Source organism: Aspergillus fijiensis (assembly GCF_003184825.1).
Source record: "Aspergillus fijiensis CBS 313.89 unplaced genomic scaffold BO72scaffold_51, whole genome shotgun sequence".
NCBI classification, from domain to species: Eukaryota; Fungi; Ascomycota; class Eurotiomycetes; order Eurotiales; family Aspergillaceae; genus Aspergillus; species Aspergillus fijiensis.
Window position 1 is genome coordinate 1 of NW_024469027.1, and position 20591 is coordinate 20591.

Here is a 20591-nt window from a genome sequence, read left to right on the forward strand (position 1 = left end):
TCTTTCGTAAGTTGATTCCCCCCCCCCCCCCCCCTCCCGGCTCCTTCCCATCCCGCGGCGGCTGCGAGGAGGAATTTCTTGTACTGACGTAATGTAGCTGGGAGGAAGATGCAGAGAACCGTTGCGAGACGCTCATCACGGAGGCTCTCCTCGTTGAACCCAATGGACCCGAGGTCCTCCAAACCCTGGCTTCCATTCGAATCTCGCAGCTACGGACCGACGACGCCAAAGCAGCACTGAGAAGGAGTCTCGAGATCTGGAAGGACCTGCCCCCGGAGGACCCTAGCATTCCAGACTTTGCTACCAGAATCAGTCTTTCTCGTCTCTTGATGGAGGTCGCGCTGGAGTTTGAGGCGTTGGAGGTCTTGGAGCGGTTGATCCTGGAAGATGATCAGAGTATCGAGGCTTGGTATCTAGGCGGATGGTGCTTATATCTCCTGGCCGGGAAGCAACAAGCCCCTGCGGATGACGAGGAGGAAGCCGATACCCCAGAGGCCAAGCGCCTTGCATCGCTTGTTGCCAGTCGCGAATGGCTCAAGCAGGGTCTGGCTCTCTATGAGATCCAGCAGTACGAGGATGAGAGGCTCAAGGAGCATGCGCTCGAACTGGTTCAGGAGATGAACCAGGAACTGGGCGAGGAGATAGAGGACGAAGAGGCTGAGGGCCAGGAGGGTGAGGAAGGTTGGGAGGACGAGGAGATCGAGGTGGACTCAGACAGTGACCACGAAATGGCTGACTCCTGAATACAACAAACGCTGCATGTCCATGTTACGAAACCCCCCCTTTCCCTGTCATGATACCACCTCAAAAGTCATGTTATACTTGCTCGAAATACCAACGAATCTAATAATACCTTGGATGAGCACCTCATGTTGAAGCGAATTCACTAAATCCTCTTGGTTCATTGTCCATTCCACTATCGTACGGACCCGGATAAAGTAGTACCCGAGCGCGTTTCCCTCCTCCCCCCCGGAGATAATCAAAGCCAATTTTGTCCCGGCCAAGCACCTTCGGGGTGGCAAAACTGAGCTCAATGTGAGTTGGGGAAAGAAAGGGTTGTTTTAGCGGTCGCTGGAAAGTGCCCCCCCCCCCCCCCCCCCCCCCCCCCTTGTCTTCCGTCACAGGATGGACCTGGAATCAGCGCCCAGCGGGGAAAGCTTGTCGTCGTTACAGACCCCAGTCGCCGCCGTCGCCGTTAAGATGACTTCCGCGGATGTAATCGACAAGCCAGCCACGGCGAACGAGGACCCCACCGCCACTGCCACCAAGGGCGAGATGTCTCAAGCCGAGTTCGAGACCGACAGTGACGCTTCGGGCGAGGAGTGGGAAACCCAGTCTCTCTACGAGGACGCCATTGAGGTACTGCGGGACGAGCAACTTCGCGATGGAGGTAAAGTCAAACCCATCTATACAAATACCTTCCCAGGCGCCCTCTCGCTGTGTGCAGCCCAAGGCAAGGCCCCACCCGCTGACTGCGCCGCGCTCGAGTATCTATAGTCCCCGATGCCTGTACTTTGGAGGAGGCTATCGCGTACCGAAAGCGCCTCCATGAAATCGGCAAGGCTGCGTTCGTCGAAGAGACCATCGCAAAGGAGACGGTCACTGCGAAGAAGCTGTGCACAGCGTTCGGCATCCAGCCCCCGGCGTTCCTCGAAGGTGCCCCTGACGAGGCCTACCACCCTCTCCTCGCGATCGCGATCTCGCGAGAGTTCTCGAGACGTCCGAAGCTCCCACAGTATAATACCATCGATGATGCGGTGAGGTTGCTGAAGGAGTCCAAAAACATCGTCGTGCTGACCGGCGCTGGCGTAAGTCATCCCTCGCCCGCCTCCCCCTGGGGTGCACCCTGTTTTCGTCGCGCAAGAGTCTGCGATATACTGATGCGGATCTTGTAGATATCCACTAGTCTTGGGATCCCCGACTTCCGCTCCAAGGATACCGGGTTATATTCACAGCTCGCGCATCTGGGCCTGAGCGATCCGCAGGAGGTGTTCGACATTCATGTGTTTCGCGAAGACCCCAGCATCTTCTTCTCGGTTGCCAAGGACATTCTCCCCACGGAAAAGAAGTTCTCGCCGACGCACGCGTTCATTCGCCTGCTGCAGGACAAGGGGAAATTGTTGACCAACTACACCCAGAATATCGACAACATCGAGGCCAATGCCGGTGTCGCCGCGGAGAATATCGTCCAGTGTCACGGCTCGTTCGCCACCGCGACATGTGTCAAGTGCAAATATCAGGTAACCGGTGACGAGATCTTCGACGAGATTAAGAAGGGTGCCATCCCTCAGTGTACCGCGTGCCGTGACCGAATCGCAGAGGAGACGGGAGCGAAACGCAAGCGCAGCACCACTGGTGTGCACCGAAATCGCAAGGACGACTGCGGCGACAGCTCGGATGATGAATACGAAATCCCGTCTCCCGGTGTTATGAAAGTGAGTTTGCGCGCTCTCTTCTTTTTTTTTTGGAATTCTCTTCGCCCGGCGTCTTGCTGACAGTCAATTTAGCCCGACATCACGTTCTTCGGCGAGGATCTTCCGGATGAATTCGGTCGTCGCCTGCTTCACCACGACCGCGAACGGGTGGATTTGGTCATTGTCATCGGAACGTCTTTGAAAGTAGCGCCTGTCGCAGAGGCACCCGGCGTGTTGCCTCGTCACGTGCCTCAAATCTACATCTCTCGCACTGTAAGTCCTACTCCCTTGAGTCCAAAATCACCCCCGGGCTGACGGATCTGATAGCCCGTGACGCATACGGAGTTCGATATTGATTTGCTGGGTGACTGCGACGTGGTGGTCTCCGAGCTCTGCCGCCGGGCCGGGTGGGAGCTCAAACACGAGATGATCCCGGAGGATGAGAAGGTGGAAATCTCGCAGGTTGAAGGTTACGAGTCACGACATGTGTTTCGGGTTGTCGGCGCATAGCGGCGGTGTTTTGTGTGTTGCTAGCCATTCCATCTCTGGCTCTCAGCTGGTTTCGAGAAACGGCGTATATTGGGTTGGTTTTGCATTGTGGGTTTTGATATCACCAAAAGGGAAGGACAGGCTGTAAAGATTGATGGACGAAGACATACATTTATTATTATCATCAAGCATGTTTTATTATCTTTCTGCGGGCTTAGAATGTATCTATTCTTGTTTCCGGCTCCGGCTCCGGCTTCATAGGAGACCTGTTTGTTACAATCGTTACCATGATAAAATATCATTACAAGTGCTTGCATAGATTTTTACCTCGTACACATAACATACATCCAGTCTCATTCAAAATTGTAGAGTAGCATTGTGATTCCTCCAATGTTGAGCAGGGCTGGACTGTTGGAAGGTGTCGACGACAAACGGGATCCTCAAATCCAGCGGATCATGAGGGAAAAAAAAATCAATTCCGCATCTCTCACTGACCAGACAATCACATCGACGCTCCCAATCAGATAATTGACCAGATTGCAAGTCTTTCTTGTCTGTGATTTTTCTCCGCAGTTGCAGTACTGCAGTCATTGAAACAGTTCGACCAGACAGCTGTGGCGCGGGGCCCAGCGCAAGCCCTCCGACGATTACGATGGAATACCTGATCCGCTTCGCCCAGGTCCACGAGTCTTTCCGACAGCCTGAGATCCAGGCGCTGGCCGACTTGGCCGGCATTGATCTCGAGTTCGTCTACTACGATAAATATGTATGTTTCATTCTGATGAACCTGTCCTACACTCCTCTTCCATATCACCTACAGATTACCACCAACATAATTTTCTCTATCTTCCCCCCCCGCATCAGCAAAAAAAAGCTTAAAGCAGCCAAAATGAACTAATGAATCCATCCCCAGTCCCCATTCTGCGTCATCAGAGTCTCCGATGAAGCCGCGGCGCGCACGCTCATCGCCCGCAGCATCCTAGCGAAGGACATCTTCGAGCTCTGGGGATATGGCACCAACCTGGACGAGGTGCACGCGGATGTCCGCAGGCGGACGACCGAAGCCCGCTGGGCCGACTTCCAGACGGACTCGTTCCGCTTCACGATCGACAGCTTCGCGGGCAAACGCAGCAACGACAAGAAGCGCGAGATCATCCAGTCGTTCTCCTTCCTCGGCTTCCAGGGTCCCATCCGCATGAAGAACCCGGACCAAGACTTTTGGGTTCTGGAGGACTACGGCTGGGATGTAGCTGCCACTGACGCTGCCGCTGCAACTCCCGAGGGACGCAGCAGCAGCAGCACCCCCATCTTACGCCCCGTTCCAGAAGGCCAGGAACCCAAGCGGATCTGGTTCGGCCGCTGGCTGGCCAACAGCAGCCGCGACGTGATCAACAAGTACGACCTCAAGAAGCGGCGGTACATCAGCACGACGTCCATGGACGCGGAGCTGACGCTGATCACGGCGAACATGGCCCACGCGGCGCCGGGCAAGCTGTTCTACGACCCCTTCGTCGGCACGGGCAGCTTCCTCGTGGCGATGGGCCACTTCGGGGCCCTGAACTTTGGGTCGGACATCGACGGCCGCAGCTTCCGCGGCAAGGAGATGATCGAGCGCGGCGGCACCATGGGCGTGCTCGCCAACTTCCAGCAGTATGAGATCGTCGGCCAGTTCCTGGATGTCTTCTCCTCCGATCTGACGAATACGCCGCTGCGCGCGCAGCCGTTCCTCGACGGGATCGTCTGCGATCCGCCGTACGGGGTGCGCGAGGGGCTGAGGGTGTTGGGGAGGCGGGAGGGGCTCCGGAACGAGGAGGTGATTATCGATGGGGTGCCGGCTCATCTGTATGTTTTTCTTTCTTTTTTTTTGGTTCTTTTGCTTGAGTGGTGGTGACGCCACGGGAGAAGAGCCTCGTATCGCTGATCGTGTGTATACAGTCGACCCGGTTACATTGCTCCGAAGAAGCCCTACGGCTTCGAGGCCATGCAGAACGATATCCTCAACTTTGCCGCTCGGACTCTCGTTATCGGTGGGCGCATGTGCATGTGGATGCCTACCGCCAACGACGAGGATCTCGAGCTAGACACGCCCATGCACCCGAACCTGGAGGTTCTGAGTGTGTCCGTTCAGCCCTTCTACAACTGTGAGTGGAACCGTCTGCCTTCTTCCAACATCATTCCATAGGTCAAGGACAACAGCACTAACAGCATCTCAGGGTCCCGTCGACTCATCACCTACCGCAGACTCCCCGAAGGACAAGTATCGGATGTGTCCAAGGGACGCAGCAGACTCGACTCAGAGGGCGTCTATGCCGATCAATTGAATTCCTTCAGAAAGAAGGTACGTTGCCTTTTATCACCTCCCCCGGATTATCAATATAGGATCCACGTATATTGACTTAAGGAATAGTACTTCACCAAAAACCCGCAGTACGACAACAAAGAACCCAGATCAGGCAGCGCCACGCCGGCCCCATGATACCAGAATAGCCTCTAGCATGCATTTATCTAAAAATCCAACATGTCATGCTCATCATACTCACACCAAGAACCTGGAATGGATGCATAAATAAATACCATATAAACCTGGCGATGAAAACCCCAAGCCCATGTCTATTCTTTACACAGCACTGTACTGTATCTCTAGACCAATAAAACCTAAAGCCTCCCCCTGCCCCCAACCCCCAACCCCACCTCCAAATCTACCCCCTCCACCTTCATGACCTTAACAATCTCCCTCGCCAACTCCTCCCTCAGCCCGCGCGCCAACGCCTCCCCCTCCTCCTCATCCAACTCCTCCCTCTGCCCGCGCCCAAACATCACAAAACTCGGCCGCGCAGCACCAGCACCCGACGCACTGCCCAAATCCGGTCGCGGAATCACATGAAAATGCACATGCGGAACCTGCTGCCCTGCTCGGACGCCTACAAGCCCCCATTGTCCGGGTTAACTCTGCTGTGCTGTGCTTACGATGCCCCCCCCCCCCCCACCATCGGTAAACTGAAGAGAAGTGAGAGTAAAACGCACCATTATTCTGCACCACATTCCAATGCCAGTCCGCTGCTGCTGCGTCCGCCCCGAAAAGCGTCCGCATCACTACCCGCGAGAGGATGGGGAGCCATTGGCCGATCTTTTGCTCGGGGTCAGCTTTATCCAGAAGTACTAGTAGTAGTACACTGCCCACTAGAACAGAGCGAGACTAGTTTCAATGTGGTTCTGGTTTGATGATGGGAGGTGGGTAAGTCAGTAGGTAAAGGACTAGACTAACCTCGCGACTAACGCCTACCCCGACATCGCCCAGTTTCTCATAGTGCTCCCGCGTGACAAGGAGGAGATGGCCCCTCGTGAGAGGCATGATGTCCAGGAAGGCGAGGAGGGATGGGGTCGACAGGATGAGGTGGGCCGTACTCGTGCTCGTGCTCGTTGTCGTATCGAGATCTGAATGTGGGGGGGTCGACAGCATCGCTGGGTTGGAGACATTCTTGGGATTTGGGTCTTGGTGGTGTTGGCGGAGGAACGTTGTCGGGGGGAGAGGCGGGTATGTGTGGGCGATGGTGCAGAAGGGGCATGGGGATGAGGAGGAGGATGGAATGGAGTCCATCTTGCTTGATTCAAATTCCGAGTTGGAGTTGATTAGATTAAGTTGACTTGGTATAGTTCAAGTTGTTGTATGATGAGTGGATGTGAGAGCCACCGGCGGGTGTGGGACATAAACATATAGTTCGTGCTGATTTGTAGCTGCAGCGGTTGCTGCTGGGATTGAGATTGAGGTGCCAGGAAAGCTTATCCGATTGCTTTTGCGACGCCACCCAGAATTAATGGAAGTTCCAGATTTCTCACGGAAGGTCTGGTTATGCAGGAGGTGGTTGCACATTGGTGAAGAATGGAAAGTAGGAACAACAATAGAATGTGGTGGCTGGAGGGGGTGCCGAATCCCTGCCTCGGAACCTCGGTCCTACAAACGCTGCCATCGCCAGACCCAGTCTACACATTTATTCAGCGCCAGAGCCTTTTCTACCAACAGGAAACCAACTAACTCAAGTATACTCTTCAATGAACTCATCTCGAATAGTCATTCCATGATTACCATTAAGCAAGCTGCTCTGATTTTCTACCCGTAAACGTAGGAACCTCAAGAAGCCTCGGTGCTTACCCGGTCATTATTCAGGCCATGTGCAATTCATGATCAACACGCACTGATCAATTATCCGTCCAGGCCTTGAGCATACATACCTCCACAGCAGAGACCTAGCACGCACTGTGGAAAAAGAAAGATGCAAGACAAGGAGATTTAGCAGTCGCTGTAAGCAAAAGTAGAACCAAAAATGAAATAGAGAGTTGAAATAACACTGGGAGTAGAACCTCCGACCTTGGTGTGTCCGATGCACATAGCACCCAGGGTCAAGAAGGAGAATATTTAAGTTAGGTATCAGCAGGTACAACCCAGGACACGACCAAGAAAACAAGCCGAAGGAACTAGAGAAGAACTCGAACACAAGGCAGAGGAGAAAAGCGCCAGACACCCTTGAAGCGAACAATGCAAACATCCGCAAAGCGAAAACAGGAAAATGCCGTCGTAAACATATGCAAGAGGTGCCCTTATACCATCAGAAATCAAATACCATCATATGGATCAACCAACTCCTATTGTGGGTCGTTTTGTCGGATGCCGGTTTAGTATCGTCACGAGGAGACGCTCTTCTTACTCCTTTTCTTGAATGAAGTGGTAGGGTTCTGACATAGAACTGGTGATGTAAAGTTGGTGGTACTTTTTCGCCCATTGCCGGGTAAGGATGGATGCTAGAAGGACTGTCAGTTATCGTAGGATGGGCTCAACTGGAACAATGTGTGCTCACCCTTCAAGAACTTCTTGCTAGCGTATTTCTTGAAGAACGCATCGTGGGACACGGGTCTATGAAGGTAATCGATCATCAACCGGAAGACGGGGTCGATTTCCTCTTCCGTGTATCCAGCATAATGAGCCAAGGTGGCGTCCTACCATGCGTTAGTGTGCGGAGTAGATAGCTGATGATAGCGAAACTTACCCAAGGCCCCCGAGCGAGGATAAGGCGAGCCAGGTACATTGCAGCGGCCGCAACATGGCTCTGGCGGTACTCCATAAATCGGTGATCCAAAAGGCTAATTTCCATGAGGTACTTTCCAAGAGTACGGGTTTGAATGTCGTAGTTATCTGCTTTGGAAATGCGGCGGAGGAAGTTCATCGGGTTGGGATAGCTCATGTTGTATTCCAGCGTGGCGAGAATGTGACGTTCAGCGTCCAAGATCTCCTTGTCCGAAAAGGTCTCGTCGGCGATGTGGCTGAAGTTCGCGACGTGGGGCGAGAGTACTTCCTCGTACTTGGATGCGATAAACATAGCAGCGACACCAACCAATTGAAGACGGTCCAGAGCGACCACTTCCTCAGACAAGAAACGATCGATGATGTTCACAGCAAGGAACAGGGTTTCGGGGAGTAGGCGGAAACGAGTGTGAACTTCGATGAGCCAGTCGACAAGGATACCACGCATTTTCCATTCCAAGTCGGGCTGATGGTCGATGTAGTCAGGATTGGGCAAGGTCTCCTCCTCAAGCACTGCAAGATAGTCGAAGATCTCAACAACGTATTCGGCGGCCATCAACGGGTCATCGAGGTCTTCAGCGTCCAGATCATCCACAAAATCTTCGGTGGGCTTCTCCAAAACCTTGGGATCAATAGGTGCCTGGGCGTTCTCATCCTGAACCTGTTCCGTCACTGGCTTCTTTTCCTTCTTTTCGACACTGGCCTTCTTCAATGGTGGTTCCTCTGGCACTGCCTCTTTCTGCTGTAAGTTGCGGGTCGTGGTCCGTCTCGGCTGATTTCCACCAATTCCAGATCCGCTACCAGGGCGTTTCGGTTCTGCGGGCTGCTTCTTCGCGGTGTCACTCTTGACTCCAGGGTTGGTGCGTGCCGGGTTCGTTTTGGTGGGTTTCTGAACGCCTCCGGTCGGCAGGTTGTTCTTGGGTGCCAAGGGAGCTTTAGTCGCAGCCGGTTTCTTCGCCTCCTTGACTTCGCCATTCTCTGTCTTGCCAACATTGCTCACATCTCCCAGAGCTGCACGTCGTCTCGTAGTTCCGGTAGTGGTGGCGGTGGCAGCCTTCTTGGTCTGTAGGGTGGGTTTCTTAGTGGCGGCGGCAGAGGTGTGGGCGTCACCGGACGACAGGGCAGCAGCCTTGGCCCGGGTCAGGCGCGTCGACGGCCCGTTCTCATCGTTCTCGTTCATGGCACCTCTCGTGCGGAGGCTTCTGGCCTGCAAGGACATTAGCATGAGAAACTCCGTACACGCGAGGCAGAACGCCAGGGTGCAGTTTCCGCACGGTTGGTGAACAGTCGACACAACAGACGCGTCACTTGGTCAGAGGATCCTTACCGGAGGCATATTGTGAGAAAGGAGAAGGGTGAGAGGAAAGACTGAAGAGGAGCAAAACAAGTTATGAGGTGCCTATAGCAACTGCGAGCTCCCGGTTAGCTAGTGTCTAGTCAGCATTCCCGAGGAGATTACCCCGGTGGAGCTCAAATACCTGGAGACTGGGAGACGGGAATCGTACGTACCACGCGTGATTATTTGCCCAACCCCAATATATTAGGCTCAATGCAAGGCTCTGCAAGCTATCAAGCCAGATGTTTGAGAGTTATCCGGGTAATGCAAGTTCCAGATAGTCGCATATAAGACCTTGTTGACGTTATTGACAAGGTCTGAGGGTTCGAGTTGAGTCGGTCACGTAATTTTCGCGCTGAATTCGAGGCGTACGGTCGGTCGGGCGCGAGAAGATGGATGTCGACGTGTAGATTATCGACAATGACACGAGAAACAGGCGAGATGGCGGCTTCAATGGGTGGTGTCGAGCCCCCTTGGAGGAGATGATGATGTTGATAGAGAAGTGTAGGTCCAGGGAAAAGGTGGTCGAGAGGTGACAGGGCAAAGGCTATGTTTGGCCCTACTCTTAGCGTGGAAAAGCCCGGCCAAGATGGGAAAAGATGCCCCACTCCCGTAACAGCACAACCCAGTTGGCAATGGGCGATTGCAGCTGAGATGGTGCTGGAGCTGTACCACGTATGTAATGTTGATGCAAAGTGAAGAGAGTTTGCTTAGAGTCTGCAAAGTGAATCGATGGATAGATGGGTGGACAGGTAGTCGATATTTATGTTTATGTTGATGTTGATGTTTATGTACGTACGAGGGGAGGTGAGGGGAGGGAGAAGTGAGTGAGTGAGTGGTTTAAGGTAGGAGTGGAGAAGAGATGAAGGACCAGGTTTTGGGGGGGGGGGAGAGGAAGGAAAGAGAGGTACGGGATAGTCTACAACAGCAAACAGAAAGGGGGGTGTAAGAGGGGAGGAGCAAAGAAGGGCGGCTCAAGATCGATGTTATATGTATGTATGTAAGTGTCAAGTGGATGTATGACCGACGTAACTGCTCTGCAAAAGGCCTGTGCGAAGGTGCGGTAAGAAATGGTAACGATGATACGGTCAGGGAGAAGAGAGAGTGCATAACCTGCTGTATTTATTAGTGATGGTGGTGGAGCGAGAGAAGAGCGGAGAGAGCGTCATCCATCGATCTCAGTTTCCATGGTTGATGCCTGAGTTAATTCAAGGCAGGAAAGACACCTGAACCTGCTGGCCTCCAAGACGCCCGTCGCGACCTCGACCGTGATGCTGCGCGGCCACGACCGCCAAAACACTAGTCCATCACTACGGCAACCTACTCTATCTGTCTGTCGTGTCGCGGTCTCATCACGTGCCGGTGCTGTACTCCGCTTAGTCATCTTTAGTGGCTCCATCTTCCTGTGGCGGTGGGAAGAACATCAGGTGACCATGCGGCCAAGCCACACCGTCCAAACCATGTTCGACATTTTTGTTCCGGGTGGACAAGAAAGTGCTGCAATCATCCCCAGGTTCTCACAACACTTGCACTTGAGCGGGGTGTTGTCTCGGTGGTGTCACTCGACGTGATCTTCATCCTCCACTTGCTCTGTGCCGAATTTCTTCTGATTTTTTCTCTGAACGAGAATGCCCAGTCACTAATCCTCTACCTCGACTTTCCGCTATAATCAAGATAGCCATTGCGGCATTAGCCTGAACACCCGACTGCGATCCATTGATAATTCAGTCTGTCCTCAAACTCCACGTCGGAGTCTTCTTCTCATCATGCTGCAACCCCGCATGGCCTTGACGGGCTTGCGCCTGCCCTTCAGATGCCTGTCCTCCGCTATTGCACCCCGAGCATACTCCACCGCCCGCGAAACCGGAACTCCTTCCGCTGGTGAGACTCTCACTTCAGCTTTCGATCCCAACATCACCTTTGCTCCTCCGCCCGTGCGTGAACAGTCCGGTATCCAGGTCCGCAGGTACAAACCCCGCACACCCGGTCTTAGACATTTGCGAAGGCCGATCAACGATCACCTCTGGAAAGGACGTCCCGTGCATCGATTGACTTTCCCCAAGCGAGGTCAAGCCAAGGGTGGTCGTAACAACACGGGTCAAGTCACGGTCAGACATCGTGGTGGTGGTCACAAGCGCCGTATTCGTATGGTCGACTTTGCGCGCGCCGCACCAGGCCCGCACGAGGTGGAGCGCATCGAACATGACCCCGGTCGCTCCGCTCACATTGCTCTCGTCCGGAGCAAGTTGACCAGGAAGCTCACTTATATTCTTGCCGCCGATGGGATGAGAGCTGGTGATGTGGTCGAGAGCTACATGGCCGGAATTCCGGAAGAACTCTGGAAGAGCATGGGAGGAGTTGTGGATCCTGGTGTGTTGGCCGCTAGAACCGCCTGGAGAGGAAACTGCCTGCCTCTGCACATGATTCCAATTGGTACATTGATCTTCAACGTCGGTCTCCGTCCCGGCAAGGGCGGCCAGCTGTGCCGTAGCGCTGGTACCTTTGCCACGGTCATCGCCAAGGGTAGTGATGAACAGGCCCGGTACGAGGAGAACCTGAGGAAGGATCAGGAGGGTGAAACTGAGGTCAAGCGCATGACTCAAAACGAAAAGCAAAAGCGGGAGCGCATTGCTTCCCACATCACGATCCGCTTACAAAGTGGTGAAGTTCGACTGATTCACAAGGATTGTTGTGCTACGATCGGTGTTGCCAGCAACCCCAACTACCAGTACAGACAGCTTGGAAAGGCTGGTCGTTCTCGTTGGCTGAACATTCGTCCTACCGTCCGTGGTCTCGCCATGAACGCCGCTGAGCACCCTCACGGTGGTGGACGTGGTAAGTCCAAGGGTAACGTGGATCCCAAGAGTCCTTGGGGTATGCCGGTATGTATTCCTCAATCAATATACCCGGGATGTTTCAATTCGATTAGTTGGCTAACATTTTTTTTCGTACAGGCGAAATCCGGTTACAAGACTCGTCCCAAGTGGAAGATCAATAAGGCCGTCGTCGTGCCCAGAGTTCGCAACCAGGGCAAGCGTCGCCGTGGATACAGCTAGACGATCTATCATGTACATTCTGTTTTACCTTTCCCTCGATTTCCCCTCATGCGGCAAGCATTATGTTCGAAGTGTGACTCTACTTCTCGGTGGGAAAGGTGCTGGGGTGGACACAGTCAGATTTCTCTGATTCACTTGCTCAAGGCCGCTTCTCATTTGCATTCGGTTGTATGTACTTTATTTCGTCTCCGGCATGGCTTTTCCTCGAGGGTTTTAGATATCTACTTTGGTTACACTGCTTTCCGTCCGGGTCTTATGGAAATGTCCACCCTCATATTTTCTGGCGTTGTTTTTGTATACTACTACTACTACTGCTACATGGTTAAGAAATCCAAGATTACCTTTTATTTCAGGCTACGTCTTAATGATTCAGTACCAGGTTGATGTAGGATGAGCATGGCGTTGCCCAATGAGAGAAGGTGGTCCTTGCTCATCTTAATAATGGTCGCCGTTATTGTTCCGCGAGTCGAGAGCGAAGAACAATCGATCCCTGGAGAACGGCATTCAATGGGTTGAATACCTTGAATGTTTCTCTAAAAGAATCACTTTGCATTCAGTTCCAGCAAAGAATTTATCCAGATCAGCTTAAGGGCCAAAAGTCATCGACTCCCACCCTCACAAACGCCCTGTGGTGGCCAAAAGTTACTAACCAGGAACGACTTCGAATCGACGATGCGCCTAGAAGCCTCCTGCTGACTTAGCGATAGTTTCACACTGACAGCGACATTTGACCTCTATCGTTAACCAAAAGTCAATGCCGTCCCAACTTTACTACATTCCCTAAGTCGTTTGTCTTGCGAATCGAGAGCCAGTCTCCTCCGACCGGTTCCGCTGTGTTCCTCTTTCTGCGTCATTCCTTTCCTTGCTTGTTCCTTGCACGCGCCTCCGGCCATGACAGATTCGAATCGCCCCCCACATCATCTCTCCGATCCTCACCCTTCGTCATCCTCGCAGGACCTGCAGATTCCCTCTACGACGCACGAGACCGGACACAGCGATGCAGACAGCCACTATGTACCGCGTCCGAAGCGCATTGCCTGCGTACTTTGTCGGAGGCGAAAGCTGAGATGCGACGGGAAGCGGCCCAGCTGCGGCACTTGCTCCCGTCTCGGCCATGAATGCGTTTTCGACGAAGTTCGCAAGAAAAGCGGGCCCAAACGAGGTTATGTGAAACAGTTGGAAGCGCGATTGGGTACGTGAACCTCGGAGGACACAACCCTTCTGGCGCCTGGCTGGCGTACGGATTCTGAGCTGCCCCTCCCATACTGACATTCCACTTCCCACGTGCAGCGCAAGTCGAGAACCTGTTGAAGAACCAGAAGACAAATCCACCACTAGACCAAGGGAGTGGCTTCCCCGGCGCAGTCACAAACCACTCAACCGACATCTCCGAGATCCTTTCTATCATTAATGAATCGAGCGAGTCTCAGCAACACCATGATCGAATCTCCGACCCGTTCCCCGCTCAGGCGTTCCAGCAAGCTGGCCCGACCAACTCCCCGGACTATGGCATGGAGATGATAAGTCTTGGACTGGAGGAGCCTCTTCCGAGTCAAGAAATTATTGATGAGCTGTATGTTTGCAGTACATCGCCTTTTGCTTCCGTGTTCACTTTCTCATTATTTCGAACAGGAATGAGATATACTTCGAGAAAATCCATCCTGGGATTCCCATACTACATCGTCCCAGGCTACTGGCGGCCATGAGCCTCGGCCCCAGCATACGACCCCCGTTGTGCTTGCAATATATTATGTGGAGTCACGCGGCATCCATCAGCGACAAATACTCCAGCTTGCATTCGGTATTCTACGAGCGGGCCCGCAAATACGCCGAGGCGGACGAACTGAAAGGGCTGGGGGAACATGCGGTGTCTTTAGGTCACTGTCAGGCTTGGGTGCTCATCTGTACCTACGAGTTCAAGATGATGTTCTTCCCTCGAGCGTGGTTGAGTTCTGGGAAAGCCGCAAGGCTGGCTATCATGATAGGGTTGAATCGGGTCGATGGGGAAGGTATCGATGTGAAGCAAACATTGACTGCTGCAAAAGACTGGAATGAAAAAGAGGAGCGACGGCGGGTGTTCTGGATGGCGTATTGTGCCGACCGGTTTGCGAGCATTGGCACTGGGTGGCCTGTCGTTTTCGATGACAGAGATGTGAGTTGCGACCTAATGTATGTGTGCTGAAAGAGAACGATCGACTGACATGACCCCACAGGTCTTGACTAACTTACCAGCCTCTGAAGAGGCTTTTCTCAAGAACCAGCCCCAAGACACAGTTTCTCTAGAAGCTGCGCACGCGGGAGAGGGCATGCCTACCCTGTCTGCTTTCGGGGGTGTGGCCTTCATGGCCAGCATCTTTGGCAAGAACCTTGCCCACCTTCATCGGCCTAATCCACACGATGACGATCACGACCTCAATGGGGTCTATTGGCAGCGGCACAGGTCCCATGACAACATTTTGCTCCATTTCTCTCTCACCATGCCTTCTCATCTGCGATTATCCGTCGGGACAACCGACCCCAACGTCATCTTCTGTAACATGGCCATCCACACGGCCACCATCTGTCTCCACCAGGCGGCCATCTTCAAAGCGGAAAAGAACAAGATGCCAGGGCCCATTGCCACCGAAAGCAAGAGAAGATGTATCTTGGCTGCGGAGCAGATCTCGAACATCTTGAGATTGAGCAGCCATGTCGATCCCAGCAAGGTGAGTCCGAGTTCGAATTCAAACTTATTTGGCATTAACGCATCTTCAGATGAATGTCCTCACACCCTTTTGCGTCTACGTTGCGGCACGCGTCTTTGTACAATACCTGAAATTCCGGCCCGACGACTCGGCTGCCCGTTCATCCTTACAATTCGTCTTCTCCGCACTTCACCTACTGAAGACCAAGAACCCGCTTGCGGAATCGTTTATCTTTCAGCTGGATCTCGATACCGCAGGTACGGTGTTGTCCGACTTCAATCAGTCGAAGAAAGCATGCTTCATGAGAGCGGGTCTGCAGCGAGACGCGGTAAGCTCCATCCCTTTACTTGAAATCTCACAGGATCATTGAGTGCTAATTGGCCTCCTTTCCTCAGGCTTTCACCGAGAGACGCTACTCCAGCGACTCATCTCTACTGAACGTCAGCCAAACACGAGTCCAGCCTGACCCAGACCCCTTCGACGCATCGCAAGGAAGCTGCGGCTCCAGCTCCCGGTCCTCTTCAGTCGCGCAGCAGATCCGCCTCGAAGTCCGCCAAGCCAACCCCTCGCTGAGTGACGCAGCAGCAGCAGCAGCCCACCGGCACAAAAGACATCGCACCCAACAGCAGCCCCCGGCGTTCGGAGACGAGATCCACACCCCCGACCGAGACCTGAGCCATCCCGTGGTGGTCGACTACAGCGGCGGCAGCAGCAGTGTAGATCTGCGCACCGACTCGCTCTCCCCGGATGTTCACTCATCCTCCGCCACCTCGTCGTACACGCGACTCAGTCCCCAGCAGCCGCCTGGACTCGCCAACAACAGCTTCATCGCCACCCCAGCCAGCTCCCTCGATTCGGCTGCGGCAGCCTGCAACACCAATTCAACCGCAGCAAACCTCATGTTCGCCAATCCGGCGATCCCACTCGACGCTGGCGCTGGGTATCCCGATGTCTTCGCCGGGGTCCCGCGGTGGGACGTGAATGCCCTCGCATTCTCTGGGCTCGATGGTTCCACCCTGGACAACAGCATGTCCGGCGGTCTGGACGGCCTCAGCGAGGCCCAGTGGGCGCAGCTTCTGACCACGAACTGGGATGCCTACCCGGATCCGAATATTCTGCCTTGAGAGATCCGACCCATTTGCATATGCGAGAATTCGGAACAGAAAAGAATGATGATCAATCACTATAGAGCCGCTGGGCGGGAAAAATCACGAGACTTACGAATTGTACATTCATTGATAAGTGGGAGGGTGGGGGGATATCGAGTTGAGTTAGCATTTGGACATACCATACCCCATGAGATCACCCATATCAAGAATCAAGATAGCCAATGCGTCCTACATGTTCGTAAAATACCAGACTTCCTAAATGGTAAGACTTGTGGTATTCACCCCGCACTTAGCAACTATAAGAAAGGGGGGGGGGGGGAGAAATGCAAAGTGAAAGACAACATCCAAGAACCATATGCGACCAGAACCAGCAAGACTTGCCTCGACAACACCATAAAAACGCCTGAAAATGGATGACCACCGGGGTTGCACACGATAACCCTTTACGGTGGAAAGGACATCATACATTGTCTCTCGACAAACACAACATCATAAGATTCATCTTTTGCCGGGGAAGCAGCAGCAGCAGCAACAACAACAACAACAACACCTTGATATTACAGATTCCCCCCAGCCGCCCCCACGATCCTCAACCCACCATGGCCACTGCCATCGGCGGTGGTGGAATACGCCAGCCAGTACCGCGAGGGATGCCAGGCGACGGCGGGGATGCCGGAGTTGGCATTGCCGCCGACGGGGACGGTGTAGACGGACTCGCCGGTCTCGGCGTGGAAGACCTCGAGCCCGTTGCCGCCGCAGCCGACCTCGTCGCAGGCGCCGACGAGGAAACGGCCATCGAAGCTCCAGCTGACGCCGCGCACGGCGCCGCCGTTGCTGCTGGAGACCGTGCGGCGGCAGATCCAGTCGGTGGTGTCCCACAGCGAGATCAGGGCGTCGCTGCCGCCGACGGCCAGGTAGCGGCCCGTCGGCGCCAGGGCGATGGACAGGCAGGCCGACGTGTGCGCGTGCAGGGTGTGCAGCAGGGAGAAGCTCGGGTACGAGAGGATCTTGACGGTCCCCTCGCCCGTCGTCGCGAAGAGGTGTAGGTCCGGGGCGGCGGCCGTGGCGATGTGGTGCGAGAAGGTCGTTGCGTTGGTTTGCACGGGTTGTTGGTGGGGTTCGAGGGCTCGGTAGATGCTTGTGGGAGGGGTGGTTGTGGTTGCTGCGGGGGGTTTGTCGGTCAGGAGGGTGGGCGTCGGCGTCGGCGTGGAGAGGGACTCAATGGAGATGGGGATGAGGGTGTCGTCCTAAGAATCGATGCACTCGTCAGCAAGTCGGGGTGGATGTTGTTGTTGTTGCTGCTGCTGCTGCTGCAGGGCTATACCAACCTTTCTTCCCACGATAAGGGTGCTCCCATCCGCAGACCAGGACAGCGTGAACGCCTCCGTGCCCACGTCCAGCCGGCTCACACATGTCTTGGACCGCACATCCCAGAACCGCACCGTGCCATCCGTCGAGCAGCTGGCCAATTCCGAGTCCCGCGTGGGGTTGAAGACGACCTTCTCGATACCGGCCGTGTGGCCGCGCAATTCGGTGGAGTATTTGACTTGCGAGCGTTCGGGGTTCCAGATTCGGAGGGTGCGGTCGGCGGACCCAGTTGCAACTAGCTGGCCCGTGGGGTTCCAGGCGATTGTTCGGATACTGTGTGTGTGTTCAACCGTAGTCGGCTCGTATCAGTAGGAATCCTGGATCCATGATGCTTTCATTGCTTCATGTCGTCGTCGCGGGGGGGAGCGGAGCGGAACACGCACGTATGAGATCCCGGTCCACGCGCAACAGGATCATGGTAATTCTGAGTCTTTAGACTCCCAAAGTTGAAGGCAAATCGGTCTTTGGGGAGTAGATTCCGGCGAGGGGGAGGGGGCGCCATTGCGCGATTGGACGGTGCTGCGGTGCTGCTGTGGTTGCTGCTGCGGTGCGGGCACTGGCAGATTTGCGATTGCGGCGGGCTGCCAATCCGATGAGAAGCCCCGAGGGGCTGTTTGTTGAGGTTGAGGTGGAATTCACACACGGGATTAGAGGAGCGATCAGGAAAGGGGCTGCGGAATTCAGTTGAACTAGATTAAATGGAACTGAGAGAGTGGGAGGGTTGGCAGAAGAGGATGGAAAGCTGGAAAGTGAGCTTGAAAGTGCCGCGACGCGGAGTTCCAGTTCCTACGCATCTCGGTGATTGGTCGGATCCCGGAGCTGTCTCATTATAGTATGCGAATGCAGTCTATGTTCTTGGGACTGCAGCTTGTGCTCTTCTTCACTATTGATCCAATCGCAGGGGAACTCAAGGATTCTAGCTCATCTCAGGCTACTGACCATCGACAAGCTCCTTTCTGTCAAAATAGTTCCTACACAATCCCATTCGTATGTACTCGATAGTCCACAGCGGAATCAGGTCAGGTGACCGGCAAGGCCATTGAATCCCTTCTCCATAAGATATACTTGGATCCCCAACCAATAGTACAAAAAAGCCACGGTACAATACTTTCAGGTTGATCTCACTGCTACTGGTACAACTAATAGGTGCTGTATAGCAGTATAGCAGCTTATCTCTGTGACCTTGTGTACCAGCGAAACTGAAGCGACCGATAAAACTCTCCGGGCTGGTTCGCATCCGAACTTTTTTCAGTCGTGCTTAAGGAAGAACGTATTGAACAATTCCAAGGCCAAACAACAAGAATCGCTCTCAACTCGTCTCTTTAAGTTTCCCTCGTTATGCTAGAATTCAACGATGATGCGTCCAGGCGCGAAAAGTGCTTCACCAGCCTAGGACAACTGCCGCCATTCATCGATCCTAAACAGCCACCGACAAGAAAAGTCCCGTTCTCGGCCATTCTGGGCCATCCTTTCGTCCATACTGTATGTTGGCCCACAATACCATAGAGCCTTACTAACAATACCACCAGGTCGAAGTCACTTTACCCAAGGAGGCATACACAACCATCCAAGCATCCTTGGACAGTAAACTACAGAAGCTCCGCTATGCGCGGGTCTTCATGTCCCTGTCGTCTCTACTGGAGACGGAATTCTTCAACACCTACATCAAGAAAGGTGCACCTCACTGGCTTCACAGATCACTCAGCGGTGACCTGATGGTGCTGACATCTTTCTTTCGCAGGAAACATTCTTATGATATCGGAGGGCCGATCAGGCTCAGACAGTGTCTTCACGCTCCGAGATGGTGCCCCCGCCTCCCAGCAGCTCAATCTAGTCCAACGCATGAACAAAGTTCCCTAACCAGATCCCCAGGCATCTTGAAACTCGAGCTCAGCAGGGAGATCTTCGAGCGGACCGGTTTGACAGGAAAGCCCATCCGCAGCGGCGGCAGGAAACACGCAAAAGAGCGATACAGTACGCCCACCTCCCCCCCCCCCCCTCTTTCCAATGCCAACCAACCACAGAAGCTAACCCTCGAACCAGTCATCGAACTCAACCTCCGCTTACCATCGATGCTCCACGGCAAAAAGGGCTTCAAGCGGATTGAGTGGGCCTTCCAAAACGTCCTTACCCAGTCCGTAGCCTGGCTCTTCTTCGATCTTTCATCCGAGACAAATGGCATCGCCGACGGTACCCCTAACCCCCATTACCCTTCTCCCAAAACCGAACCCTACCCTCGACGTATACAGCACTCCGCAAAGCTAACATACCAGCACCAGACGACCTATCCCTCAAAGGCAACCACCCGCAAATCCTCCCCTGCTCGCCCGCCATCACCGAACACCCGCAAATCCTCGTCCCGCCTCTCGACACCCTCAAACTTCAGGACTCCTCCACCGCAGCCGCAGCCGCTACCCACCAAGCGGAATTGCAAAACCAATGCACCGAGGTCTCCGAATGGCTGGCGATGGTCTCCCTCGGCTCGCCGCGCGTCACCGCCGCCGACGACGTGGATCCGTACCTGAGCCGCTACTGCGTGCCGGACGCGGACGAGGCCCAACCCACCGACCTCGTGTCGCTACGGTGGCGCGGCCTGATCCCTTCCAAATGGATCGTGGGGTTGCTGGTTCAGTTACTGTGCGTCTTCTCTGGATTACCCCACTCCCCCACTCACTGTAAAGAAACGACTACTGATACCATGGTGGTAGGCGGGAGACGGCTGCCGGTGGCTCCGCGGCAGCATCCGCTTGGTTCGCCATCTCAGCGAATGCGCTGGGCCGGGAGGCGGTCGAGGCCCGGGATGGGTATTTGCTTTTGGTGCTTCCGGCGTTGACGATGGCTGCTGCTGCGCCTTCGGGGCCCGAGGATGAGGAGAAGGTTGGCAAGGATGCCATTGCGGCTGCTCGGCGGTTGGGGCGGCACTTTGTCAGTTGGGAGTTTGTGGGAGCGTCGGTTCTACAGTAACGTAGCGGGGTTGGTTTTCTGGATACCTGTTGGAAGAGTGTAGTTGATTATACCCCCCTGTGTTGGAGAATTGTACTGTACACTCAGACAAGAA

The 20591-nt window shown here is 54.3% G+C and overlaps 7 protein-coding genes across 7 annotated transcripts; 4 read left to right on the forward strand and 3 right to left on the reverse strand.

The window, feature by feature from the left end:
* Positions 1-98: 98 nt before the first annotated feature.
* On the forward strand, positions 99-5298 carry BO72DRAFT_385277 (SIR2-domain-containing protein; the record flags this gene model as incomplete). The annotated part of the gene is made up of 10 exons (XM_040941581.1): positions 99-704; positions 943-1055; positions 1125-1390; positions 1498-1808; positions 1896-2435; positions 2508-2706; positions 3440-3669; positions 3817-4745; positions 4839-5044; positions 5117-5298. Coding segments are annotated over 10 exons (3582 nt in total), but the record flags the coding sequence as incomplete, so codon positions are not given.
* Positions 5299-5558: 260 nt separating this feature from the next.
* Positions 5559-6760, reverse strand: BO72DRAFT_435576 (HIT-like protein; the record flags this gene model as incomplete). The annotated part of the gene is made up of 4 exons (XM_040943289.1): positions 6359-6760; positions 6169-6307; positions 5928-6030; positions 5559-5824 (listed from the first exon to the last, which is right to left on the reverse strand). The coding sequence occupies exons 1-4, from the start codon at positions 6499-6501 to the stop codon at positions 5559-5561; spliced, it is 651 nt and encodes a 216-aa protein (XP_040798177.1). The 5' UTR covers positions 6502-6760.
* Positions 6761-7602: 842 nt separating this feature from the next.
* Positions 7603-9199, reverse strand: BO72DRAFT_385369 (B-type cyclin nimE; the record flags this gene model as incomplete). Its single annotated transcript, XM_040941586.1, has 3 exons — positions 7603-7700; positions 7757-7895; positions 7946-9199. The coding sequence occupies 3 exons, from the start codon at positions 9197-9199 to the stop codon at positions 7603-7605; spliced, it is 1491 nt and encodes a 496-aa protein (XP_040798178.1).
* A 1603-nt stretch (positions 9200-10802) lies between these two features.
* BO72DRAFT_435582 (mitochondrial 54S ribosomal protein uL2m) lies at positions 10803-12718 on the forward strand. Its single transcript, XM_040943290.1, has 2 exons — positions 10803-12198; positions 12271-12718. Exons 1-2 carry the CDS (start codon positions 11083-11085, stop codon positions 12370-12372), a joined length of 1218 nt encoding a protein of 405 aa, XP_040798179.1. The 5' UTR covers positions 10803-11082; the 3' UTR covers positions 12373-12718.
* A 545-nt stretch (positions 12719-13263) lies between these two features.
* On the forward strand, positions 13264-15426 carry BO72DRAFT_385320 (putative C6 transcription factor Prf; the record flags this gene model as incomplete). The annotated part of the gene is made up of 5 exons (XM_040941584.1): positions 13264-13564; positions 13663-13945; positions 14005-14524; positions 14586-15077; positions 15127-15426. The coding sequence occupies 5 exons, from the start codon at positions 13264-13266 to the stop codon at positions 15424-15426; spliced, it is 1896 nt and encodes a 631-aa protein (XP_040798180.1).
* A 1058-nt stretch (positions 15427-16484) lies between these two features.
* On the reverse strand, positions 16485-18263 carry BO72DRAFT_435589 (WD repeat-containing protein). The gene is made up of 3 exons (XM_040943291.1): positions 17917-18263; positions 17494-17806; positions 16485-17412 (listed from the first exon to the last, which is right to left on the reverse strand). The coding sequence occupies exons 1-3, from the start codon at positions 18033-18035 to the stop codon at positions 16723-16725; spliced, it is 1122 nt and encodes a 373-aa protein (XP_040798181.1). The 5' UTR covers positions 18036-18263; the 3' UTR covers positions 16485-16722.
* A 357-nt stretch (positions 18264-18620) lies between these two features.
* Positions 18621-20573, forward strand: BO72DRAFT_450877 (ribonuclease P protein subunit p40). The gene is made up of 7 exons (XM_040945358.1): positions 18621-19015; positions 19063-19207; positions 19275-19337; positions 19406-19507; positions 19577-19723; positions 19813-20170; positions 20242-20573. Exons 1-7 carry the CDS (start codon positions 18872-18874, stop codon positions 20495-20497), a joined length of 1215 nt encoding a protein of 404 aa, XP_040798182.1. The 5' UTR covers positions 18621-18871; the 3' UTR covers positions 20498-20573.
* Positions 20574-20591: the final 18 nt, after the last annotated feature.

Coding starts and splice junctions, on each gene's coding strand:
- BO72DRAFT_435582 (XM_040943290.1), top strand. CDS start 11,083: ATGCTGCAACCCCGCATGGCCTTGACGGGCTTGCGCCTGCCCTTCAGA. Junction 12,199..12,270: donor AGAGTCCTTGGGGTATGCCG/GTATGTATTCCT, acceptor TTTTTCGTACAG/GCGAAATCCGGTTACAAGAC.
- BO72DRAFT_435589 (XM_040943291.1), bottom strand. CDS start 18,035: ATGGCGCCCCCTCCCCCTCGCCGGAATCTACTCCCCAAAGACCGATTT. Junction 17,807..17,916: donor CGTGGACCGGGATCTCATAC/GTGCGTGTTCCG, acceptor ACACACACACAG/TATCCGAACAATCGCCTGGA. Junction 17,413..17,493: donor CCCTTATCGTGGGAAGAAAG/GTTGGTATAGCC, acceptor ATCGATTCTTAG/GACGACACCCTCATCCCCAT.
- BO72DRAFT_450877 (XM_040945358.1), top strand. CDS start 18,872: ATGCTAGAATTCAACGATGATGCGTCCAGGCGCGAAAAGTGCTTCACC. Junction 19,016..19,062: donor GCCATCCTTTCGTCCATACT/GTATGTTGGCCC, acceptor CAATACCACCAG/GTCGAAGTCACTTTACCCAA. Junction 19,724..19,812: donor GACAAATGGCATCGCCGACG/GTACCCCTAACC, acceptor TACCAGCACCAG/ACGACCTATCCCTCAAAGGC.